Source organism: Arvicola amphibius, chromosome 5, assembly GCF_903992535.2.
Source record: "Arvicola amphibius chromosome 5, mArvAmp1.2, whole genome shotgun sequence".
NCBI classification, from domain to species: Eukaryota; Metazoa; Chordata; class Mammalia; order Rodentia; family Cricetidae; genus Arvicola; species Arvicola amphibius.
The window spans coordinates 84,179,330-84,203,857 of NC_052051.1; the positions used below are offsets into that span (position 1 = coordinate 84,179,330).

A 24,528-nucleotide genomic window follows, 5' to 3' on the forward strand; every position below is an offset into this window, starting at 1 on the left:
CCCTTAAGGGAGGTTTTCCTGATTTATTGATAACTGTATTGTTATATGTAATTTTACTATGTCAAAGATAAAGCCTTCCTTTTTGTTTAAACAGAAAAGGGGAAATGGTATGGGAGGTCCTTCTGTCTATGTGTTGCTTTTATTGGTTAATGAATAAAGAACTGCTTTGGGCCTATGGCAGAGCTATAGGGGAACAGAGCTAGGTGGGGAAAACTAAACAGAATGCTGGGAGGAAGAAGGCAGAGTCAGAGAGACGCCATGGAGCTGCCAGAGTCAGACATGCCGAAACTTTACCAGTAAGCTACTGCCACGTGGCTTTACAGTTAGTAGAGATGGGTTAAATTAATATGTAAGTGTTAGCCAATAAGAAGCTAGAGCTAATGGGCCAAAGCAGTGTTTTAATTAATACAGTTTCTGTGTGATTATTTTGGTTCTGGGCGGCCGGGACGAACAAGCAGCTTCTCCAACATTAGCTCACGGCTTTTCATACCCTCCCCTTTGTAGGCAGCCTGTATCGGAACCACAGTACAAGCTTCAGCCTCTCAAACCTCACACTGCCCACCAAAGGTGCCCGAGAGAAGACTACACCATTCCCCAGCCTGAAAGGTAGCTACAACCTTTCTCTTGTCAAATCAGGTTTCTCTGAGAGACATGTCAAACATCTAAGTATTTGTCAGGAACCCTGTGTACCACAAATCATTGGACCTGGCTGTTGCCTCATATTGCTTATCATGGCTTTCACTGCACACCATAAGCACTAAGTGGTTGCAGATAGAAATCACCTTTGTAGCTGGAGGGGCCCTGTTATATCAGTAGGACAATAGCCGCGTGGTATTACCTCTGCTTTGGAGAGGACCTTATCAGAAAGAAGTGTGTGCTAGCTCAGTCATCCTCAGATTCCCACTGCGTGAATGTTGGTAAACTCCTTCCCAAGGAGCTGGTCCACAGGAGGAGAATTATGGGCAGTCTAGCAGTATTTATAGAATTTAGCCATTTACTATGGATTCATGCCGACTTGTAGTCTGTCAGTGGTATTGACTGGCTTCTAGGGTCAGACCATATTTCAGTTTCATCTGTGATCTTTGTAGCTTGAGGGGCTTTTCTCAGTTTAATTTGACATTTGTTTGTTATCTGTGAATATTATACTGAAATATTTAATTATAGTAGTAAGAACAGTGAGAACTAACCATCTTGTTGACACAGGATCTTCCTGTGGAGAGCCCCTCAAGCTTAGCGTCCTCCCTGAACCTAAGCACTAAGATTATGGGAGTATACCACCCATCATATTCAGCTAGAGACAGCGGGGCTGCAGGAGTGTTCTTTAGTGGGGGGCCGTGGAGTAGGTGGGGTGAAAGGAGGTTAGGTTAGTAACACAGAAAACTAACTAGCATTGCTACGGTGAGTCCTCAGGTGGATGGGTGGATTAGGGATGGAAAGGTGTGTTGGCCTCTCTGGCTTTCATCTGGTACATGTGAAGGGAAGAGTGATTGAAACTCTCTCATTGCATGCGATGCTTCATCTCATGTGCTGCACTCAGCCTTTCTACCCATGCCCCATCCTCCTACTGCACCCTTCCTTCCCATGATAGCATCTGCAAGATGTCTCCTCCCTGTGGGTACCCAGAGCCCCTCAGGATCCCTGTGCTAGATATTTCACAAAACAGTGTTCCTTCTTTCATGCATGTGCCTGTTTAGTTTATGAAGGCCTTCTGTGTCATTTACCTTGCCCCTGGCTTTAAGCCGTCCCAGGCCTAAGAATGGGTTTTCTTAGAGCCTTGGTTATCTCTTGATCACGTGGCTTCCAGCTTTGACGTGCCCAGGAACCAAGGTTGTTCGCACTTTCCATGCTTTGAGAGAATGCTCAGATGATCTGACTTACTGCTCCGTCAAGGGGTACAGGGGTTCAGGTACTGTGGTACACCTACTAATTGTGTATTTTTGTCCCAGTATTTGGGCTAAATACTCTAATGGAGATTGTTACTGAAGCCGGCCCTGGGAGTGGTGAAGGTGGGTCTTCCCTGTGAGCTGTGCATGACTTTTCCCCCCCAGCATCTTCTCTGCCTGCCTGAGGACCTCCTCTTGGAGCAAGCGACGTCACATGAGTGACCTGCCTTGCCTGTCCCCCACAACACCCATGCAGCCCATGGGGCATGCTGCTGGTGCATGTGGAGTGGCCTGACCTCCATCCCTACCTCCTGCACATTGCCATGGCTACTTCCTACCTGTGTGTGCTGTTCTGTTGCCACCCAGTCCAGACCTTCCGGAGGATGGGTGTGGCTACGATGATGGACTGTGCCAGTGACGCCTTCGTTCCTGCCTTCCCTACTGTAGGAAACAGGAGGGCCTTGGTGGACCAGAAGTCATCTGTCATTAGACACAGTCCGACTGTGAAAAGAGAGCCTCCATCACCCCAGGGCCGGTCCAGCAATTCCAGGTAATAAATGGCAGGGCAGCTTTGTTTTGTTTTATTTTTTGAGACAGTCTCATGTTGCCTACTATGCTTGCCTCAAACTCAGTATGTAGCTGAGGATGACCCTGAACTGATCTGTTTCCAGTTCCCCAGTACTTGGGTTACAGGCATGCACCACCACACTCAACTAGCAGAGCAGTTTTCAGTTAGTGTTAATAAGATAATGTTCTTTTTTTGATTTTTGGTGTTTTTTTTTTGTTTTTTTTTTTTTTTTTTTTTTTTTTTTGAGGGATGCTCAAGACTGGGGAGAGCAGTAGATTTAATCAGTTTTGGTCAGTACTCCCCGACCCTTTTTCTATTTTTTTTTTCTTTTGAGTCAGGGTTTCTCTACATAGCCCTGGCTGAACTAACTCTGTAACTCTGTAGACCAGACTGGCCTCAGACTCACAGAGATCTGCCTGCTTCTGCCTCCTGAGTGCTGGGATTAAAGGTGTGCGCCACCCCTGCCCAACTAGCACCTCCCATTTCTAACCAGTCCCCAGGCAACAGTATCACAGTGCGGAGAAAGGTGAAACTGCAAGGTTGTGGGAAGTTGGCAAACAAGATCCTTGGGGACATAGAGATGTGGTGGCCATTTTTGGAGACTTAGCTTTATCCTTTACCCTGGAGTAAACATCTTGTCTGGTGAAAGAGGGGATGCTCTGCCAAGGATCGGATGACCATAGAAGTGGTTTGTGGACCCTGTAGTGAGAACCAACAGTTCCTGAAGGAAGTGGTGCACAGTGTGCTGGACGGCCAGGGCGTAGGCTGGCTCAATATGAAAAAGGTACGCCGGCTGCTGGAGAGCGAGCAGCTTCGAGTCTTTGTACTGAGCAAACTGAACCGTGCAGTGCAATCAGAGGATGATGCCCGGCAGGATGTCATCCAAGATGTGGTAAGTATGTGGGCTTCGGAGTCAGAATCATCGGGGCAGAAAGATGTGGAAGTTACAGAAAAGTTGCTAGCTCTGAGTCCTGGCTATTGTTGCAGGAGATCAGTCGGAAGGTGTACAAGGGGATGCTAGACCTCCTCAAGTGCACAGTCCTCAGTCTCGAGCAGTCCTATGCCCACGCAGGTCTGGGTGGCATGGCCAGCATCTTTGGGCTTTTGGAGATTGCCCAGACCCACTACTATAGTAAAGGTAGGGATCCTACTTGTCGTCTCTCAGTGCCGCTCCCTACCGTCTTTCTTCGGGATTGTTTTCTGGTGTGTTTATATGTAGGAAATCTTTTCCGACCATAAAGACCAAGCAAGGCCTTCGCTTTTCCTTCCGTGTACTAACTGCTCTACATCCCCCTGCATTCTGGCTTCTCCCCTTTTGTTTTCCTGACTTGACCCCTATCTGATGGATGCCTCCTTTAGCCACTCTCTGTATGTGTTCCTTCCCACAGAACCAGACAAACGAAAGAGAAGCCCAACAGAGACCCCTATGGGCAAGGATCCTGGTCTGGCTGGGCGGGGGGACCCAAAAGCTATGGCACAGCTAAGGGTCCCTCAGCTGGGTCCTCGGGCACCAAGTGCTACAGGGAAGGGTCCTAAGGAGCTGGACACAAGAAGTCTAAAGGAAGAGAATTTTGTAGCGTCTGTCGGTATGCATCATTGCGTTTGATAATGTCGAAGTGGCCTTGGCTTCTTAAGTAACTTCCCTTGCTCTCAGTTCATCCAGAATCCTGACTTTCTTGTCCCATGCTTGCTTTTTAGAGAGGAGGGTTTGTCTGCTTCCAGCAGCATTTTCTTGTATGTGTCTGTCTTCCTGCATGCTCTCTAGCCACCTCACCAGCATCTTTGAGGAATAATGAAGTTTGCTTAAAGACCATGTGATGCAGTGCAGGGAGTCTGAGCTATGTTCTCCATCCCTTTTTTATTTACATCTGAATTTCTTCACATAGAGAAACATGTTCCTGAAAACTATTAGGAAATTTATAGGTACATCTTTGGGATGTAAAATTATGACCATCTGGATTCTGCATCTAGTGCCCATCCAAGCATTATACTGCTCTGGAATGAGTTCCTTTCTGGCGTGTTTGGCATGTTTCCAGTCCAGGCCATACATTTCTGAGCAGGCTCTTCTTTGTCTTTCCACCTCAGACTCAAAACTTACATATGTCGGGGTTCCTCCATTTGCTCTCTGGCGTCACCTCTTGGGCTCACTCCTGCTTGACCTTGAGTCTTCTAGGCTACTTTCCTTTTGATTCTAGGTCCTCAGTCTCTGTGCTGTGCTAAACTGATGCTTCTTTGCCGCGGCCTCTAGCCACCACCGTGCGTTCTCACAGGAGTGAAGCAGCTCTCTTCTTAGGACATCTCCAGATCTCTGGTTGGCAAATAGTCTCCTAGAAGCAGTAGTAAAGCTTGACCTTTTCCTGCTTGACACAATGTTCCAGAAACAAACACTGTTTTCCTGAAAGTCTTGAATCTTCTTGGACAGATCACTTCCCCATCAGAATGTCTGTCACCTCGTCTAGGAAATAAAGAGATTATACTAAATAAACTCTGAAGTTCCTTCCAGGAAAGAAAAAAAAAGCAGAGATTGGTATTCCCTGTGCTTTGTTTGACTGAGAAGCTAGTCTTGGCCATTTTCTGTTCTCATTTACGTCTACTGGAAGCATTTTTCCTAGATAGTGTCTAAGAATGGGTCTTTTGGTTGAGCAGGCCATAGTTCTGAGGGTAAATTGGTTTGTTTGTCTGTTTGTTTTATGTTTTTGGCAGCAACAGGAGGAATCTACTCAAGCGCACGGTCTGGCCTTTGTCCAGTCTAGTGTGTCAAGCGAATTTCTGCTCATGTTTCTGAAATTTTTTGACTGCTTGATGTGACTGTCTCTTATCTGTAACTTGTAAGCGTGGCTGTTGCTGAGCTCCTTTGGCAGAGAGATCATAGTATGTTGTTGGGAGTCTGCTGATCTGTCTCCAGCAGGGTCCAGTTTCTCATACAGAATAAAGTACTTTCATGAAGAGCCCTTCCAGCTCAGAGATTCTTCAGTGTTCACATTGGGAATAGGATTAGAAATTTAGAGGCTTCAGCTCATAATTTGGGATGGGGGTGGCAAAAATTAGATCTCTTGATTCCTCAACCCTACCCAAGCAAGGATGTCTTTGTGTCTCTTAACTGATAATCTAGTGTCGGAAGCAGAATGAACTGGGTTGGGGGGTCTCTGGTCTTCTGACAATCTGACAAGTTCTGACTCTCTGTCTCTCTCTCCTGCTTGCATTGCATCTGGGGTAGAATTGTGGAACAAGCACCAGGAAGTGAAAAAGCAAAAGGCTTTGGAAAAACAGAGTAAGGAACAAATGTCCCTTCCTGCCCCTCAGTCTCCCATACCTGCCAACTTCCCAGGCCCAGCTGGGGCGGGCTCCCTTTGCCAGCCCCATCCCAAATTTGTTCTTGGGTGGTGTTTGGAGGAAGAGTTGTAGGGACAGGACAGAGGACTCTTGGGGCAGGTGGTGCGTGAATCCAAGGCCTGTGGCTGGTAAGCTGCCCCTTGCCCCTCCCTTCATTAGCAATCAGGTGTCTACCGTGTAAAATACCTGAACCTTGGTTTTCTTTTGTTGTATAGTTGGTGGGGCGAACTTGTGCTGATTGCAGCGCCCCTCCTTGGCTGATACCTCCCTCACCTTTACTCTAGGCCTGTGGGTGTAGTTGGCAGAGATGGTTGCTGTCCCTCTGTGTAGAGTCTGTAGCTTCCCAGCTCTCTCTAATAGCTTGCCTAGGCATATGTTCTTGCTTCCTGTCGTTCTGTCCTTCTGCCATGCCATTGGGGGTGGGTGAGTTAAAATTTTTTTTGTTGTTGTTTTTGTTTTTGTTTTTGTCTCAAATGTAGATGGTATGGGGGGGGGGGGCGGTAGGCAGTGCCCAAGGAAATGGTATTTCTTTCTTTCCTTTGCCCTAACCTTTTCTGACTTCTTTGGACACCTTTGTCAAGAATCACTGAGCATCCTGGGAACACTTTAATAATCTCAGGCACAGGTGGACCTCTGACTTTGGGTGCCACGGGGTGGGGTTTGTTTGTAGGATGTTTTGTGTTAGGATGATTTGCTCTGAATTTTCTCAGGTTGTGAGGATGGCTGCAGAAACCCTTGGCCAGGTCTAATGTACTATTTGGTTTTTAAGACTTCTGGGGACCTTTTCTAGTGGATCGCAGTGGTAGAGAGGGGCAGTTCCTGAGAAGTGACTGGGATGTGATGAGTTCTACCGCTGCCCGCTCCCTTCCCCAGCCTGCCCCAAGCTTCTGTGCCCTGAATAACAGAAGTCCTCCCCTACTCAGGGCCAGAGGTAATCAAGCCTGTCTTTGACCTTGGTGAAACAGAGGAGAAAAAGTCCCAGATTAGCGCAGACAGCGGTGTGAGCCTGACATCTGCTTCCCAGGTTTGTGATAGCCTTCGTGAAAGCTGTTAGGACTTAATTACTATCTCAAAGATATATGTATTTATAAGTTATTGGCAGTGGGAATTAAATTCAGTGTATACATTCTAGGTAAGGACTACCACTAAGTTATACCCTAACCCTCACAATATTTCTTACAGTAAACAAAAGAAGGAAACAATCCTAAATATAACCAATAATAGGGAATAATTAAATAAATATAATAGAACCAAGGAATGCAATACTGCTATCAATTGTGTTTTCAAAAAATTAGCAACATAGTATGATTAAATATACATATACACACATATAAGTTACATATGTGGGGGGGATCTTACTGTGTAGCCCTGGATGGCCTAGAACCCACAGATCTGCTTGCCCCTGTCTTTCAAATTCTAGGATTAAAGATGTGTGCTACTCTGCCTAGCTTCAGTTTAGTTTTAAAAATATATATCTAGAAAAGACTAGAAGACCAACAGGAAATATACTCAAAGTAGAGATTAATTTGGGTAGTAGATTTATGGCTTATTCTTATTTCTTTATTCTTTCTTTTGTTTTCCATAGTGAGTATGTATTTATTTAATGCGGTATTTCATTGTATAAGTTACATATATTCCAGCTAAGAAAAGAACTCATTGCTCAGGATCTTTCTAGAAGCAATATAGGTGTTCCTTTGCCTCATTTCAGAGGACTGATCAAGACTCGGTCGTTGGTGTGAGTCCAGCTGTTATGGTCCGAAGCTCAAGTCAGGATTCTGAAGTTAGCACCGTGGTAGGGGGATACCACATTGGCTTCTTTGTGGGCGAGGTGTGGGTGTCTTCTTGGAAGGGCTCCTTCCCTTGGAGGCTGTTCTTAGTCTCGGGTCGGCTTGACTCTCAGGTGTGTGCACAGAATGTCACTCATCTCATAAGGGGGTTGGGGGCAGCTGTTTGACACCTGAAAAAGGATTCTGTTAGTAGCATAGCTTCTAGCTGGCCCTGGCGGTCCTCTGGGGCTACCTCTCCTGTTGTCTGTCTGTTCTAGGTGAGTAACAGTTCTGGAGAGACCCTTGGAGCAGACAGCGACCTAAGCAGCAATGCAGGGGATGGGCCAGGAGGAGAAGGCTGTGCCCACTTGACAAGCTCTCGGGCTACTCTGTCTGATAGTGAAATTGAAACCAATTCCGCCACAAGCACCATCTTTGTAAGCTTTATTCCTTAACAGAAGACTTTCTGTAATGGGAGAGGAAGTGGTTCAGAACAGAATGAAAAGAAGTGGGGCAGGAGGTGTGATTCAGTGTGAACTGAGCGTGTGCGTGGTGCCACAGAGGAAAGGGAGGAACTGGCCATAGTCGCCCAGTAAGGTCTTCCCCTCCCTCCGTCCCTCCTTCTCTCCCTCCTTCTCCTCTTCTTTTTTGAAACAGTCTCACTGAGCAACCCCAGCTGGCTTCAGGCCCGTGATCCTTCTGTTTCGGTTTCCCAGGTGCTGGGATTACAAGTGTGTGCCCCCCATACCCAAATGAAATAAATCACTCAGTTCTTATCTCAGCCTTCTGCTGTGCACACTCCTGCTTCTTTAGATAGTGTTATCCACTCTGATACAGGCGCCCGCCACTTTAAGACGACAGTAGATATTCTCCACAACGGTTTTTCAGCCCTTTTGTCTATAGAGGAAAGCAGAGGCTAGATCTAAATGAAGTCATTGTTACCACTGGTGCTTGCTTGTGTCTCTAGGTCCTTCAGTTTGTCTGTGCCTAGTAGAGCCAGTGCAGTCCGAGGTACAATTAAGAGTTAGCAGGGAGACTCAAGTTATAAGGCCCGACTCTCTGAGTCTACACAGACTGTTTTAATAAGAGTACTTAAAGATCCTTCCAGCTGGGTGTGGTGGCTCATGCCTGTCTTCTTGAGGGACTAAGAAGGGTCTTAAGTTTGAGGCCAGTCTGCTACATAGTAAGCCTTGTCAGAAAGATGTGGAGCCCTGGGAAACGGTAAAGGCTTTGCCTTCAAGTTTTGACAACCTGAATTCCATCCTTGAAAAGAGAAAACCAGCTCCTGAAAGATGTTCTCTGGCCCACACATGCGTGCCGTGGCACATCTGTAAACCCTCCCCGGCCACACGTGCAAAATGAATAAGTGATACTTTGAAAAGTCTTTAAAACATTTTTTAAATATTTATTTATTTATTATGTATACAATATTCTGTCAGTGTATGTGCCTGCAGGCCAGAAGAGGGCTCCAGATCTCATTACAGATGGTTGTGAGCCACCATGTGGTTGCCGAGAATTGAACTCAGGACTTTTGGAAGAGCAGCCAGTGCTCTTAACCGCTGAGCCATTTCTCCAGCCCCCTCTTTAAAACGTTTTTATGGCTGGAGAGACGGCTCAGCCGTTAAGATCACTGGCTGCTCTTCCAGAGGACCAGGTTTAGTTCCCAACTGTCTGACTCCCGTTTCAGGGGATCTGATGCCCTCATACATGCAGGCACAACGCCAATGAGTATTAAATAAAAATAAATAAATCATTAAAAAGTATAAAAAAACTTTTTAAAATTCCTTGATTGTGCTTTGACTCTGGGATGCTGGCCACCGTGTGCTACCTTTTCTGGCCTTAATTGTCCTGTGCTGGTGAACAGGGTGTTTGTATGGTTGAGGTAAGAAAGTTTACTTACATTTTTTGACTCAGTAAAGGCTTTTCTTGTTTGATTTGTGTGTGTATAATGTAGGAAGTAGTGGAGGGAAACTCCTGCTATCTTCTTGGGCCCTCACACTCTTAGACATGTGCACACACATGTGAATTCACATGTGTGTGCACATTAAGTAAATAAACTAATTAATTTAATAATCTCTCTTGTCTTGTGAGGGAGATATTATAATATTCATGTTATAGACAAGGAAAATAATCTTCAGCAACTAAAATATTAGTAAAAAGTAGGCATCTGGACCTTGGCCAGACTCCGTGTTCTTTCTACTGTGTCATGCTACTACAAAGATTTCATCTTGTTTTGTGGGGTGAGGCTGTAAAACAGGATCTCATGTGGCCCAGGCTGGCCTCAAACTTGCAATAAAGCTAAGGTTTGGCCTTGAACTGCTGACCCTCCTTTCCCACAAGCTAGGTTAAAGGCATGCCCAGCCCTAAGAGACTAAAATGTAAGGGGAAGGCAGAGTGAGGCCTTCATTTCTTGCTTTAGGAAGCAGTAACAGGAAACAAGATTATCAGAATGACTTTTTAGCCAAACCTAGTAGGGATAATTGTGTTGCTAATGGATGACGTCCACTGAGGACTGAGCACTGAAGTGCCTGGTTTGTTTTTACCAGTCTGGCATCTGACCTACCTTGTCTTTCTAGGGTAAAGCCCATAGCTTGAAGCCAAAGGAGAAGTTGGCTGGCAGTCCAATTCGCTCTTCTGAAGACGTAAGCCAGCGAGTCTATCTGTATGAGGGACTACTAGGTAAGAGACTGGTAAGGCCCCTTGCATCAGAAGAAACCTGGGCTCAGCCATGGGAGAGGGGTAGCACCAGCAGCTGCTGCTTGGCTTTCTGCTAGTATCAATTCTGACATCAGATAGCATTTTAAACTTCGTTTCAATATTTGTTTATTTAATGGGGGGTGGTATGTGCTGTGCACACATGTGGAGGTCAGAGGACTTGTTGAAGTTTTTTTTTTCTTCCTGTCACGTGGGCTCCAGGGATTGAACTCAGGTCATCAGACTGGACAGCAAGCACCTTTACCTACTGAGCCATCTCACCAGTCCAGATAGTATTTTGAAATCTGAACCAAGGAATCTGTGGGATAAGCAGGAGCTGAAAACTAGATGAATCTGGGTTTTGGTACTAATCAACAGGCTATGTGTTTCTGTCTCCTTTCTTTCCTCTTGCTACCATGTTCCTTCCTGCTCACAAATTGACAGGAAGGGACAAAGGATCGATGTGGGACCAGTTAGAGGATGCTGCTATGGAGACCTTTTCTATAAGTAACGGCTTTTCTTTGTGTGATATGTTTATTCTTCATGCCTGGGAAGGGCTGGGCCTTGCTTGGAGGCCTTTGGGGTTGGTGGCAAACGTATTAGATCTGGGAGAAAGGTTTCATTTCCTTGCGCTGGAATTTGGAATGGCCTTGTTTTATCTGGAACTTACTAACTTTTCAATTGGCAGCTATATTCTTGCAATGTTAAATAAGCCATGCCCCCCACCCAAGAAATAACATTATTCTACACAGGCAAAGAGCGTTCTACTTTATGGGACCAGATGCAATTCTGGGAAGATGCATTCTTAGACGCTGTGATGTTGGAAAGAGAAGGGATGGGCATGGACCAGGGTCCTCAGGAAATGATCGACAGGTACGGGACTTAGGAAAAATGAGCCTACCCCTGTTCAGTTCTTCCAGCCTGAGAACTAACTTGTACCTGTCTTCTGCTCAGGTACCTGTCCCTGGGAGAACATGACCGGAAGCGTCTGGAGGAGGATGAAGACCGCTTGCTGGCCACACTTTTACACAACCTCATATCCTATATGCTGCTGATGAAGGTAAGGTTGGTTTTGCTGATGCCCAGCTGTCACTGGTGCTTGAAGAGCAAGGCTTCTTCTATTGCCTAAATTCTGGGATGGCTGGGAAGTGGTCAGAGTATCTGACTGGCGCTTTCTTCCTAGCTGAGAGTCCAAGGCCTCTTTGCCAGCTTGCACACTATTTGCTTAACTTAGTGGCTGGGTTTTTGTTAGTGAATGTTATAAAATAAATTGATTATCACTTGTTATTTGTCTACTTTGAATTTATATGTGCTCTTTTTGCTAAATTGTTTTAAGAGGCAATAGAGCTCCCCACAGAATACAACTGATTTAATTCATTTTCTAAATCCTTCAGAGGCTCATGATTTATTTTCAGCACCAGCCCTTTGTCATACATAATTTTCTATTGCTGGAAAAATCTGCCTAACTAGGCATGGTAGTTCATGTAAATAAGGCACTTGGAAGGTGGAGACTGGAGGAGCAGGGATTCAAAGCCAGCCTTGACTATAAGTTCAAGACCAAATAAAACTATATAAAATCTTGTCAAAAAGAAAAAAATGCCCACTATTAACAAGGTAATTATAAACCATAATTTGAGTTGTGCTTCACGTCTAGCTATGGTAAAGTATATTACCAAGCAAAAGAATTCTTCTCTGGCAGTGGTGGTGGCAGGGAGTGGCTGTGAGAATAAGGAATTTCTCCTGTTCTCCCTAGAACAGGAAGAAATCAGATGCCCAAATGTGGAGATGGTTCTGTAAGTTTTTTGACTTGACTGATCTTGTGTCTTAGTTAGGTTCCTGCTGCTGTTATAAGCATTGTGTCCACATGGGACAAAAGGGCTATTGACTAACTGGTCACACTCCATCACTAGCTGGAAGCCAAGGCAGGAACCTGGAGGCAGGAACCGATGCAGTCGCCGCAGAGGGCGCTCTTGTTGGCTTACTCAGCCTGCCTTTTTGTTTCTATTTTTTTTTTTTTTTTTTTTTGGTTTTTCGAGACAGGGTTTCTCTGTAGCTTTGGAGCCTGTCCTGGAACTCACTCTGTAGACCAGGCTGGCCTCCAACTCACAGAGATCCCCCTGCCTCTGCCTCCCGAGTGCTGGGATTAAAGGCGTGCGCCACCACTGCCCAGCTTTTCCTGCCACCTTTTTGTTTGTTTGGTTGGTTTTTGAGACAAGGTTTCTCTTGTAGCTCTGTCTGTCCTGGAACTCACTCTGTAGCCCAGGATGGCTTCGAACTCACTGAGATCCACCTGGTCTGTCTTCTGAATGCTGGGATTAAAGACATGCGCTGCTACTACAACCCAGATCAGTCTGCTTTCTTATACACCCCAGGACCACCTGCCCAGGGTGCTGGACTCCCTCACACCAGTCATTAGTAAAGAATACCCTGCAGGCTTACCTGCAGGCCAGGCTTACTGAGTCATTTTTCTCAATTGAGAATCCCTCTTCCCAGATAACTCTAGCTTGTGTCAAACTGACAAAAAATGAATCAGCATTTCCTGTAAGGTTCCCTCTACGGTTGGGTTCCATTGGACAGAATGCACAGTTGATAATGTTCTGCCATAGTCAGTGAAACAGTTCTTCAGAATTCCATTTTTCTCGGATAGATAATGTGAAAACAGACATTTGTCTCTGCCTCTGTTGGGAAGACAGCAGATCCTTTATTAAGACTCCTGTCTTGGCTTTCCAGGTGAACAAGAATGACATCAGGAAGAAAGTACGGCGCCTAATGGGAAAGTCCCACATTGGTCTTGTATACAGCCAACAAATCAATGAGGTGCTTGATCAGCTGACCAATCTGGTGAGCATACCAGATTATCCCTTGGCTTTCTTCCATTCTGCTTGTCATCTTTCCCTGCTACAGGGCTTCCACATGGAATATTTCTGGCCACGTCACTATGCATCCCCGTTAATCCCTAGTTTTGAGAATGGGGTAGTAGTCCAGGTGAGGTTTTAGCCTTCTGTTGTGTTGGAACTCTCTAAGTACTCCAATTCTCATAGGATAGCAGTTTCTGTGGGAGGTCTGTGAATGTCTGTGGATCTACAAGATGAAATCTGTCTAATCACAACACTAAAATGCCTCTTTTAAGAAAACAAAACAGAAAAAAAAAAGAAAACAAAATAAAACAGAGCCAAGCAGTGGTGGTACATACTTTTAATCCCAGCACTCAGGAGGCAGAGGCAGGCGGATCTCTGTGAGTTTGAGGCCAGCCTGGTTTACAAAGCTTTTTAGAAATTGCCCCTTTCCAATGCTCACCTGTGAGATAACATTTTCTTTATCTTCCTTAGCCCAAGCCATACATTCAATAGTTTGAGTGCAGAAGCAGATATGAGAATTTAGCTGTTTTCTCTTTCTCCTTATTGAGACAATATCTCAATAAGTAGTAGCTCTGGCTGTCCTGGAACTTGCTGTGTAGACCAAGTTGGCCTCAAACTCACAGAAATCCTCCTGTCTCTGCCTCTCAAGTGCTGGGATTAAAGGTGTGTGCCACCACACTCAACTACTTTTTTTTAAACAAAGACAACTCTTATTTTATTGATATTTATTGAGCTCTATTTTTTTCTCTGCTCCCCTCCCTGGCTCTCCCTTCCCCCCTCAATCCTCCCTCAAGGTCCCCATGCTCCCAATTTACTCAGGAGATCTTGTCTTTTTATACTTTTTACTTCCCATGTAGATTAGATCTGTGTAAGTCTCTCTTAATGTTCACATTGTTGTCTAACTTCTCTGGGATTGTGGTTTGTAGGCTGAGTTTTTTGGGGTTTTTTTTTTTTTTTTTGCTTTATGTTTAAAAACCACCTATGAGTGAGTACATGTGATAATTGTCTTTCTGTGTCTGGGTTACCTCACTCACAATAATGTTTTCTAGCTTCATCCATTTTTCTGCAAAATTTAAGCTGTCATTTTTTTCTGCTGTGTAGTACTCCATTGTGTAAATGTACCACATTTTTCTTATCCATTCTTCAGTCCAGGGGCATTTAGGTTGTTTCCAAGTTCTGGCTATGACAAACAAAGCTGCTATGAACATAGTTGAGCACATGTCCTTGTGGTACAATTGAGCATCCTTTGGATATATACCCAAAAGTGGTATTACTGGGTCTTGAGGAAGGTTGTTTCCTACTTTTCTGAGAAATCACCACACTGACATCCAAAGGGGTTGTACCAGCTTGCATTCCCACCAGCAATGCAGGAGTGTTCCCTTTTCCCCACAACCTCTCCAGCATAAATTGTCGTCAGTGTTTTTGATCTTGGCCATTCTTACAGGTGTAAGATGGAATCTCAGAGTTGTTTTGATTTGCATTTCTCTGATGACTAAGGATCTTGAACATTTCCTTAAGTGTCTTTCAGCCATTTTAGATTCCTCTGTTGAGAGTTCTCTGTTTAGGTCTGTACTCCATTTTTTTAATTGGATTATATGATTTTTGATGACCAATTTCTTGAGTTCTTTGTATATTTTGGAGATCAGCCCTCTGTCTGATGTGGGGTTAGTGAAGATCTTTTCCCATTCTGTAGGCTGTCATTTTGTCTTGTTGACCATGTCTTTTGCTTTACAGAAGATTTTCAGTTTCAGGAGGTTGCATTTAGTAATTGTTTCTCTCAGTGTCTGTGCTGCTGGGGTTATATTTAGGAAGTGGTTCCCTGTGCCAATACATTCAAGTGTACTTCCCACTTTCTCTTCTATAACGTTCAGTGTGGCTGGCTTTATGTTGAGGTCTTTGATTCATTTGGATTTGAATCATGATGATAGATATGGGTTTATTTTCATTCTCCTACATGTTGATATCCAGTTATGACAGCACCACTTGTTGAATATGCTTTATTTTTTCCACTTGATATATTTTTTTGCTTCCTTGTCAAAAATCAGGTGTTCGAAGATGTGTGGGTTGATATCCGGGTCTTCTATTTGGTTCCATTGGTCCTCCTGTCTGTTCTTACGCCAATACCAGGCTGTTTTCAGTACTGTAGCTCTGTAGTAGAGTTTGAAGTCAGGGATTGTGATGCCTCCAGAAGTTCTTTTATTGTACAGGATTGCTTTGGCTATCCTGGGTTTTTTGCTTTTCCATATGAAGTTGAGTACCGTTCTTTCGAGGTCTTTGAAGAATTTTGCTGGGTATTGCGTTGAATCTGTAACTCTTATTTATTAAATTGGATTTTGATTTGTTTGTGTGCATGTGCAGGCTGCTGGGGTTCTCTCCTACTGTGTGGGTGCCAAAGATCAAACCCAGGGTGTCATGCTCCTTTACCTGCTGAACTATTCTGTCAACTCGTTTTTATTTTGTTTTGTTCTATTTTATTCTTGATGCAGGTCTCACTGTGTAGCACTGGTTGGCCTGGGACTCAATGTGTAGGCCAGGCCTGCCTCTGCCTCTTAAGTGCTACTATTAAAGGTGTGTACCTTATTTTTATTTATTTTTTTTTTTTACTTTTGGTTTTTGTAGCTTCGGAGCCTGTCCTAGAACTCACTGTGTAGACCAGGCTGGCCTCGAACTCACAGAGCTCCACCTGCCTCTGCCTCCTGAGTGCTGGGATTAAAGGCGTGGCCACCACTACCCGACTTTTTATTTTTTTAATGAGAAGGGGAATTCTGGTTCTTAGTTTTCTCACTAAGAATGGTCTTCTTAGATTTCTGATCTTCGAGCCTCTACCTTCCGATGTGGAGATGACAGGAATGCGTCAGGGCCAACGCCTCCCTCTCTGTTCTTTATTTTTTAATGGTAGCTTTTTTAAAAAAGATTAACTTATTTATTATGTATATGGTGCTCTGACTGCATGTCTGCCTGAAGGCCAGAAGAGGGCGCCAGATGGTTGTGAGCCACATGTGGGTGCTGGGATTTGAAATGAAACAGGACCTTTGGAAGAGCAGCCAGTGCTCTTAACCTCTGCGCTGTCTCTCCAACCCTTTTACTGGTGTTTTTAATGTAGCCCAGGCTGGCCTCAAACTTGTGATCCTCCTGCCTCAGCCTCTTGAGTGTGTGGCACCATGCCCAGCTCAAAAATGCAGCTACTTTCTCCTAAGCCAAACATTAAAGAGATTTTCAAATAGTTAACACATTGCTATTCTTTTTATTATTGCTGTTATTAGGAGAAATCTATTTTATAAAAGGTATGTTCTTTTTCATATGCTTGGCTATCAACAAATTATTTTAAATGAATTAATAAACATTAAGTTTTATTTATATTTCTAGAATAGTGAATATAGCTATAACTCACATAAAAAGAAGTTCTTTGAGATCTTCAAGGAGGCATAGGGACCCTGACTCTAAACAGTCCTTAATTCTTCCCTGTGACCAGGGTGAACAGATTGGCTGTGCTGAGTGGTGGGCATGGCGGCGCATGCCTGTAATCCCAGCACTCACACAGGTGAAACCCTATCTGGGGGGTGGGGTTGTGCTAAGAAAGCTGTTGGGAATTTAATTGCTAAGTGAGACATTTTTATTCAGATTTGTGTGTAAGAGCAACATCTGAATGTTTCTAAGTATCTCTTTCTCCTCAGAGTGGACGTGATCTCTCCATCCGGTCCAGTGGCAGCCGCCACATGAAGAAGCAGACGTTTGTTGTACATGCAGGGACAGACACAAATGGAGATCTCTTCTTCATGGAAGTGAGTTCTGTTTTCCTGTCGGAGACACAAGAAACCCCTGAACCAATGCTAGTCTTTGTTTCCTATTTAATCTTATTTATCCTCACAATCCGTTTATGATTAATTGATCAAGTTATTATGCAAATAATTGAGTAACTAGATGTTTCCTCACCGTGTCTTCTATCAGTATTGGATATGTGACATAATTGCATTGCCCGTGAATAGGTTATTTTGCTGAAGAAATTTGATTTCTGCCTTTAGGGCATCTAGACCCTTTGGTGATCACATCTCCTTGAACACTGGCACATTTCTTGATCCTTTGTATTTCATATAAACTATTAGCCCAGTAGAGATGTTTAACATCTTGTTAACATCAAGATGTCAACATCTTGGCAAGAATATCTCCTAACTATGTATTTACTTATTGCGGCTTCATAACACCTCTGTGTTTATAGGGTTTATTTATGTCTCCTTTAAAGTGTGTGTATGGGGTGTTTATGATGCAGGTCTCACCGTAGCTGAACTGTGTGTGTGTGTGTGTGTGATGTTGCTGTTAGCTCTCAGCTCTGAGAAACACCTGGCCAAGTTCTGATATCTGCGGGGATATCTGCTTCCTCCTCAGTTACATTGACATACGTATTCCTGCTTCAGAACAGGAGCTGTGTCCCCCTCACTTCTGACTTGGGCACCTGTGTAAGTGGTGCCATTTACTATAATAAGAGATAGAAGGAGTACCTGCCCAGGAGGCGCTGGGGTCTGGTTTGTATGAGCAGTGTTTCAGGTCCTGTATCTGCGATAACTGGTCAGGAGCAGAGAAGAGAGGGCTTGGAGAGAAAAAGGTTCAAAGAGCATCAATATGTCCATAATAGTTATCTATAGTGGTTAATTTATTGCTTGTGTGTGGATGTGTGGGCCGCCACCTGTGTATGAGATCAGAAGATAACGTCGTAGAGTTGGTTCTCTCTTGCTCCATATTTACGTGGGTTTGGGGAATCAAGCTCAAGTCTCCACACTTGCTTAGCAAGCTCTGTTACTTGCTGAGGCATCTCACCTCTCCTAATTATTACAGTTTCATATCATAACTAGATTGTCAAAGCAGCTAACTGGGTACTTTCTGTGTGCATGTGCTCTGTTGAGCTACATCCCCAGACCTGGCTTTGATGCCTGCCGGGCGGTGGTGGTGCACGCCTTTAATCCCAGCACTTGGGAGGAAGAGGCAGGCAGATCTTGTGAGTTCAAGGCCAGCCTGGTCTACAAGAGCTAGTTCCAGGACATGCTCCAAAGCTACAGACAAAACCTGTCTTGAAAAAAAAAAAGCATACAAAGGGGATCTTGCTTCTCAACACTTATCATCCCTAATTGAGTAATTTTATATAATAACCGTGTGTCACTTATGTAATTATAAAAGTAAGTACTTTATAGGGGTAGAAAAGAGCTAAGAGTTGAAAATTTATTGGCTCCAACTTTTTCTCCTTGGTTAAGCCTGCCCTGAATTTGATAACAGAGCTGATTTCTCCCCGTGATTGTAAGATGGAGGCAGGAGATGCACTCTGAATCCTTGGTCTAGAGAGCAAACAGGAGGTGACACTAACTGATGGGAATGTGCCTCTGTACACAGGCTTCCTTCAAATAGCCCGTTTCTGTCAGTAATGCGGACAGTGTGTCCAGCAGCTCAGTGCTTATGTTCTCACCTGGGGGGGACCTGAGGACGGGGCAGAAAACAACCACGGGGCTGCTCCTAGGCTCAGTCATACTGTCCCTTCCCTGCGGGGCACGTGTAGTGTGGCCTGGGACGGGAGACTGTGAGGGCCCGGAAGCACTGATCTGCACTGCCCGTTTTCCAGGTGTGTGATGACTGTCTGGTGTTACGCAGTAGCATTGGCACAGTTTATGAGCGCTGGTGGTACGAGAAGCTCATCAACATGACCTACTGTCCCAAGACCAAGGTCCTGTGCTTGTGGCGTAGAAATGGCTCTGAGACCCAGCTCAACAAGTTCTATACTAAGAAGGTACTCGGGTCTCTGTTTGAGATGGGGATTGAGTGGACACTTAGTATTAAGTGCTGAGTTTCTCACTGGAAAGTTAAAATTCAAAATTCACACCTAGAGCCATACTTTAGCCTCCAGCTATCATGTGGAGTAGCTTACGCTGGCCCCCGAGTCCTGGCATTGACCTCAGCCTTGGGCGGCAGCAGCCTAGAGCAGGGAAGGTGGAGCCCTGGGAGGGCTCCTCTCACGGGAAGTCCCCTCCCTCTGTGCAGTGTCGCGAGCTGTACTACTGCGTGAAGGACAGCATGGAGCGCGCCGCAGCCCGGCAGCAAAGCATCAAACCTGGTGAGAAGCGGTCGACCCCCCACAGTACCCTCTCCTGACCACAGAGACCAGCTTAGGAAGTTGGACTGTGGGACTCTCCGTCTTGCCGGTTGCTGACACCTTCCCCTTACCACAGGGCCTGAACTAGGTGGTGAGTTTCCCGTGCAGGACATGAAGACCGGAGAGGGCGGCTTGCTGCAAGTCACCCTGGAAGGGATCAACCTCAAGTTCATGCACAACCAGGTAGGTACAAGCAACAGGACAAGGCTCCTGGCCCCAGTGTTTTGCCTATACTAAGATCAGTTTCCAGGCTCTCGGTGCTCTCCCAGTGAGCAAGGGAATGCCTTGGGCCAGAGAGAGGTGAATGGCTGAACCAAGAGAGAAACCAAAGGGGAGGGCACAGTGACCTTGGTGAGACCACCAGGCTCTGAGCAGATGCAGCAGGGAGCTTGTGTTGGGAACCAGGAAAGAGAGTGAGAGCCGGTGGCTTGCTGCCCATCTACTCCCCACACAGTGTGAGTGGGAGCGTCTCACTTGGCCCCTCTTGCGTGTCTCTGCCTTCCTGTATTCCCAGGGTGTGCTTTGCTTGGTGGTTTTGCTTTGAGAGACTAGACTGGCTGAAGTCCTATGTACTTCTAGTATGCCTGAACCGTGTGTGTGTGTGTCTGTCTGTCTGTCTGTCTGTGTGTTTGTGTGTTTGCCTTTCCTTCTGCTGATTCTTGTCCTCTCTCTTCCTCTGGGTGCCCCACTCTGCCCTGCTCCACAGGCCTCGCCCTTCCTTTGATGGGGAGTGCTTCAGGATCTTTGGTCCTTATGTGATTCCACCCTAGGAGCTGACGTTTCTTTCTCCTCTTGGTCTTCTAACACAGTGCTACTTTTTCTCTCAGTGGACATTCCTTAAGCTAATTCCCTCTGAGGCCAGCGCATCATCCCAGGTCCGTTCCCGGCTCTGACTCCTCACACAAGTGCCTTTCCTCCCATCCCCTAATGTTCCCAAGGCTCTGAACTAGGTCCCAATATGATATCCTGAAGCCCCTGGCCAAGCAGCAGAAACTCGGGAGAGGTGAATATCTGACTTTGAGGTAGCTTTGTCCTTCCTTGCCAGTTTAGCTGGAAAGACGTCTAGCTGGGAAGTTTAGATGTGACACGAAATAACTAAATGACTGCCCAGATGGCCTGTCCTTCTATCCGTACCCAGTGTGGCAGCAGACACATAAAGATCTTAGGGGTAGTGCCTTTGTCTTTTTGGACCATCAAGGTGCTAGAGAGGTGGCTTCTTACCCCATTTCAGTGCTCTCCCTGCACCCTCTCCCCACCCCCACAAAAGAGAAGATGAACTCTTAGACATCCAGACACCCTGCCCGCCTCCTCGTCCAGTGCTCGGTGTTCGCCATCCAGCTGCGCACCGTGCCCACACTACCCTCACTGGAAGGCTTGTCTCCTAGAAGTAACAGCCTACAGAGAGCGATAGTGAAGACCGACGTCTGGGTCTGACTCCATGGTCTGAATTGATAATGGAGCAATGGCTTGTGGGCCTGACAAATCTGCCATAGAGCAGACAGCTGGGTGAACAGAGCTTTTGCCTTCCCAGTGTGGTTATGCAACTTGGAATAGCAGATGGGAAAAATACAGACTTGGAGTCAAAATGTCCTGGATCCGAGGCCCAGCTTTACCCATGGGAAGATCAATGTTCTGGTCCTCTTTCTTCCCATCTGTAAGATGGAGAGAATGCTGTATAGACTGTACCAGGTAGATGAAAATGTGTCAAGTGCCCAGTTAGTGCTCAGCACATGGTAGCTGTTGTCACTGCATACTTCTTGGGAGGTCCTGGATCTCTGTCACCTCCTACCCTAAGGACAGTCTGAAGGGAGCTTTGCACCCGTGCCAGCCCTCTGCGCCGGAGGAGGATGTATGGAAGGGTAGAGACCTGAAGGGCCGAGTCGGAGATCCCTGGGGCACCGTGTCCCATGAGTGCTGCCCTGGGGAGAGGGTATGGGAAGGTAGCCCAGGCCAGCAGAGGGGCCTTTGGGTTGGGTTTGACCATTAAAACTAATGCCTTCGTTTCTCTCCCATGCTTTCTCCTCCGGCCAGGAGCGGAAGGTACTTACCCTTTCTGCTTTCTTCGCTCCTTAGCGCTTTTGATTGTGTGTGTGTGGATTCTTATGTCCTCCCTTTGGGAACTAGGTTTCCTCTGGGGGTGGGGCTGTAGCTGGGAGAGTGGGCTCCATGGGGCAGGGGTGGAGCCTTTGGCCTTACGCGCCCTCCTCCCTCCCTCTCTTGCAGGTTTTCATAGAGCTGAATCACATTAAAAAGTGCAATACAGTTCGAGGCGTCTTTGTCCTGGAAGAATTTGGTAATTACACTATTTTGCTCTTAGGTCTGGACTCACATGGCAGTAACTCAAACCTTGGAGCTCCAGAAGGAGGGGCTAGGGGATGAAAGCCTCTGCGGAGAGGTCAGGAGGGGCAGGAGTGACAGGGAAGAGAGGGAAGGATGAAGACAGGGTAGCCAGTGACCCCTGAAGAGCAGGGAGCCTTGGACAGGTTGAGTCTAGGGTGGCAGTGTGCAGCGCCCCTACCCTGGTTTGGCCAGCCAGTGCTCAGAAGGTTCTGGGGCAGAGCAGATGGGGACCCTCAAGCTCTGCTGTGCCGGTGTTGCCTGCAGCCGTGTCTAGCAGCCTCCCTGGCCTGCACCGCTTTGGGTTCCACCTGGCCTCTGCTCTAGAGGAGGGCATGAGGCGCCACAGCAGACTGAGCTGAGGCCAGAGAAGCCTAGCGGGCCTCAGAGGCAGAAGGGGCAGGTGCCCCCCAAACAGGCACTGAGGAGTGGTCTAGTGGGGTCTCGCCCTGGGGCTTTGAGTTCCTGCTGTGTCTGTGCTTCATTCTTTTGTGCCCTCATCGCTGCTATGAAAACCTTCGTTCTCCAGCAGGTAAAGTGACCTCGGCTCGTGCTGCCTTTCCCCAGGCCCCAGCCTTGGGCCCTGTAGTGGGTAGGTGGGCTCCTCCAACCAACCTAGCTGCTTCCATGGCCAGCAGTCCCCCATCTCCCACCCTCTTCCTCCCCGTGTCCCTCCCCTCGTGCTGGCTCACTGTTCTGGGTTCTCTTCACTGTGCACCCTTCTCTCTTTTGCCAGAGAGATACTTGGGGAGCTCTTCCAACTCAGGAGAATGATCTGGGGCTTCTTACTCTGCCTTTGATGAGTGTATTTCATGCTAACACTGGGTTCCGGGGATTCTACCTCCCAGGGTCAGAAGAAGGTGTGGCCACCTCTCATTCTGCCCCTCCTCGCTGAGGCAGGGGAAGCCATGCCATCCTCCCAGCTTCACAAGCTGGACCTGGGGGACCCTAATCCTTCCTCTGGCTGGGCATAGCCCCTGCATGGCTGGGATGGGGCGACTCCTAATCTTGCATTCTGGGCTGTGAACATGTGTGTATTTGCCTGATGCTCCCGTCCATCATCTTCACCTGGGTGCTGTACTCGCCTGTCTCTCCTGCTCAGTGTGTCTGCTCCAGAGCCCCCCGCCCCGACGCTCTCCCTCACACGGGCAGGCTCAAGATCCTCCTGCCTCACAGGGAAGGACACTTCCAAGTCTGATGATGGGTTTAATATTCTGTTACCTCCTACAACCTTGTGACCCTCTGTGTGGTGTTGTGGGAGGGAATGATATTTATCATGACTAGATTTGTGGGCTCTGGTGACAAGGACGAGTTCACGGGCATCTCAGCAAGGTGAGGCACAGGCTAGAGACCACTCTCCTCCCTTCTGCAGCTCCTCAACAGCCTGGACAGTGGCTGTGACCAGGCTGAGAACGGTCAGCCCTTCCACCTTGGGCACCCAGAGAAGTGTGTAGAGCCCAGCTGTCAAGTAAAGAGTCACGGCAGACCTCAGATGCCTATCTGAGGAGTCTGCCTGGACAGGGTGGCCTCTGTGGAGGCCACAGGGAAGGGGAGCCCAGTGCTGCTGGGCTCGGCCGCCTGCGGGAGGATGACGCTGTTGCTCTTAGTTTTGAACTTTCTGTTTTGTCTCTTGCCCGTCCGGTTTTAGTTCCTGAAATTAAAGAAGTGGTGAGCCACAAGTACAAGACGCCGATGGTGAGTGCTGCCCAACGCGGGCTCGCGCCACGGTGCGGAATCTCAGTGTGACTGATCTGCCTGGTCTTCTGTGCCCCGCAGGCCCACGAGATCTGCTACTCTGTGTTGTGTCTCTTCTCATATGTGGCTGCAGTTCGTAGCAGTGAAGAAGACCTCCGAACCCCACCTCGGCCTGTCTCTAGCTGATAGAGGGGTTCGCAGCTGGCCTAGCTCACAGGTCGCCCTCACTCCTGCTGCTCTTCATCATTGAAGCTGCTGGGATGGAGAGGGGATGTGTGGGTTCTCTGCAAGCTCCTCCCCACAGTTCAGCTGGTTTTGTGTGATGTCTGAAGTGGGTCTTTGTGTCTGTCCGTCCCATTCCCTTCTCTTCCTCCAACACCAGACTAGCCTACTATCCCCTCAGGGCTCCAGAGAGTGTGTATCTGTGGGGCCACTGTGAGCCCCCCAGGAAGTGTTCTGGAGATGTTTGTTCTGTGATTCCATGTCCTTAGACCCTCCAGTTTAGGGGTCTTCTCTCCGTCTTCTGTGATGTGGCACTGTAGGGTACATGGCACAGTTCCTTGGGGTCAGCCTTCCTGACCGAGGGTTGGGTGGGAGGAAAGGATCTGAGGGAAGCAGGTGTGAATGGCAGCCTTCCTGCCTCCTCACACGATTCCTAAACTGTGGCCGCAGGTCATGTTGCTGCCTGCCCCACCCCATCGGCGACACGGTGTTCCTGGACTGACCGCTATGTGCGGAGCTGGGATCCTTACAGTGATCTCCCTGGCCTCTGGCACAAGATGACTGAGGGGTGAGGGTGATGGTCTGCCTGAGAGCCAAGCCGAGTCCAACATGCGTGTCTGTCTGCACAGAGTGTGTCCTGGCTTCAGGCCAGGAGGAGGACATGGACTGGACAGGAGATGAATGTAAATATTCCAGATCTGCGTTATTTATAGAAAGTGTACAGCTGTCTGATGTGAAGTAAATGTCTTTAACTCTGCTTGCACTCCCTGGCTGCCGTGCACTAAATGATACATCCTCTCAGCTCAGGCCTGAGGAAGGCTGTCCCCAGTTCACCCACATCTAGGCTCTGGCATCCTGAGGCCCCAGAGAGGGACACCTACCACATGAGGTTGTAGAGTGCTCTGGCCACTGTCACAGAAAAACACAGGTGTGTTGTGTGACCTGGGACTCTGTGCTCCAGCCAAGTGTGTATTTTATGTTGAGTAAAACTCACAGTAGTAACCCAGGTCCAACCTCCATGGGCTGTCTATGCCATGGG

The 24,528-nt window shown here is 47.0% G+C and overlaps 1 protein-coding gene and 1 long non-coding RNA gene across 30 annotated transcripts in view; one reads left to right on the forward strand and one right to left on the reverse strand.

Moving 5' to 3' along the window:
- The window catches only part of Madd (MAP kinase activating death domain), a 40,575-nt gene extending 16,323 nt beyond the window's left edge, over window positions 1-24,252 (forward strand). For 3 of the 29 annotated variants that reach the window (XM_038331212.1, XM_038331211.1, XM_038331223.1), the window contains exons 15-34: window positions 505-606; window positions 1,947-2,006; window positions 2,331-2,433; window positions 3,157-3,343; window positions 3,439-3,589; window positions 3,840-4,037; window positions 5,669-5,722; window positions 6,708-6,808; window positions 7,493-7,576; window positions 7,829-7,987; window positions 10,127-10,229; window positions 10,997-11,117; window positions 11,199-11,304; window positions 12,975-13,085; window positions 16,777-16,884; window positions 18,708-18,872; window positions 19,124-19,196; window positions 19,312-19,418; window positions 21,459-21,528; window positions 22,102-23,019. In XM_038331212.1, coding sequence (XP_038187140.1) covers window positions 505-606; window positions 1,947-2,006; window positions 2,331-2,433; window positions 3,157-3,343; window positions 3,439-3,589; window positions 3,840-4,037; window positions 5,669-5,722; window positions 6,708-6,808; window positions 7,493-7,576; window positions 7,829-7,987; window positions 10,127-10,229; window positions 10,997-11,117; window positions 11,199-11,304; window positions 12,975-13,085; window positions 16,777-16,884; window positions 18,708-18,872; window positions 19,124-19,196; window positions 19,312-19,418; window positions 21,459-21,528; window positions 22,102-22,346 — 2,408 coding nt within the window. In that variant the 3' untranslated portion in view covers window positions 22,347-23,019. Of the gene's footprint in view, window positions 1-504; window positions 607-1,946; window positions 2,007-2,330; window positions 2,434-3,156; window positions 3,344-3,438; window positions 3,590-3,839; window positions 4,038-5,668; window positions 5,723-6,707; window positions 6,809-7,492; window positions 7,577-7,828; window positions 7,988-10,126; window positions 10,230-10,996; window positions 11,118-11,198; window positions 11,305-12,974; window positions 13,086-16,776; window positions 16,885-18,707; window positions 18,873-19,123; window positions 19,197-19,311; window positions 19,419-21,458; window positions 21,529-22,101; window positions 23,020-23,220; window positions 23,268-23,348 lie in introns of those variants that run through there. The other 26 variants (XM_042055099.1, XM_038331236.2, XM_038331227.2 and 23 more) reach the window with 15 other exon arrangements.
- On the reverse strand, window positions 7,318-10,325 carry LOC119815064. Its single transcript, XR_005285495.1, has 2 exons — window positions 10,114-10,325; window positions 7,318-7,741 (listed from the first exon to the last, which is right to left on the reverse strand). It is a non-coding gene; the product is annotated as an uncharacterized LOC119815064 (long non-coding RNA).
- Window positions 24,253-24,528: the final 276 nt, after the last annotated feature.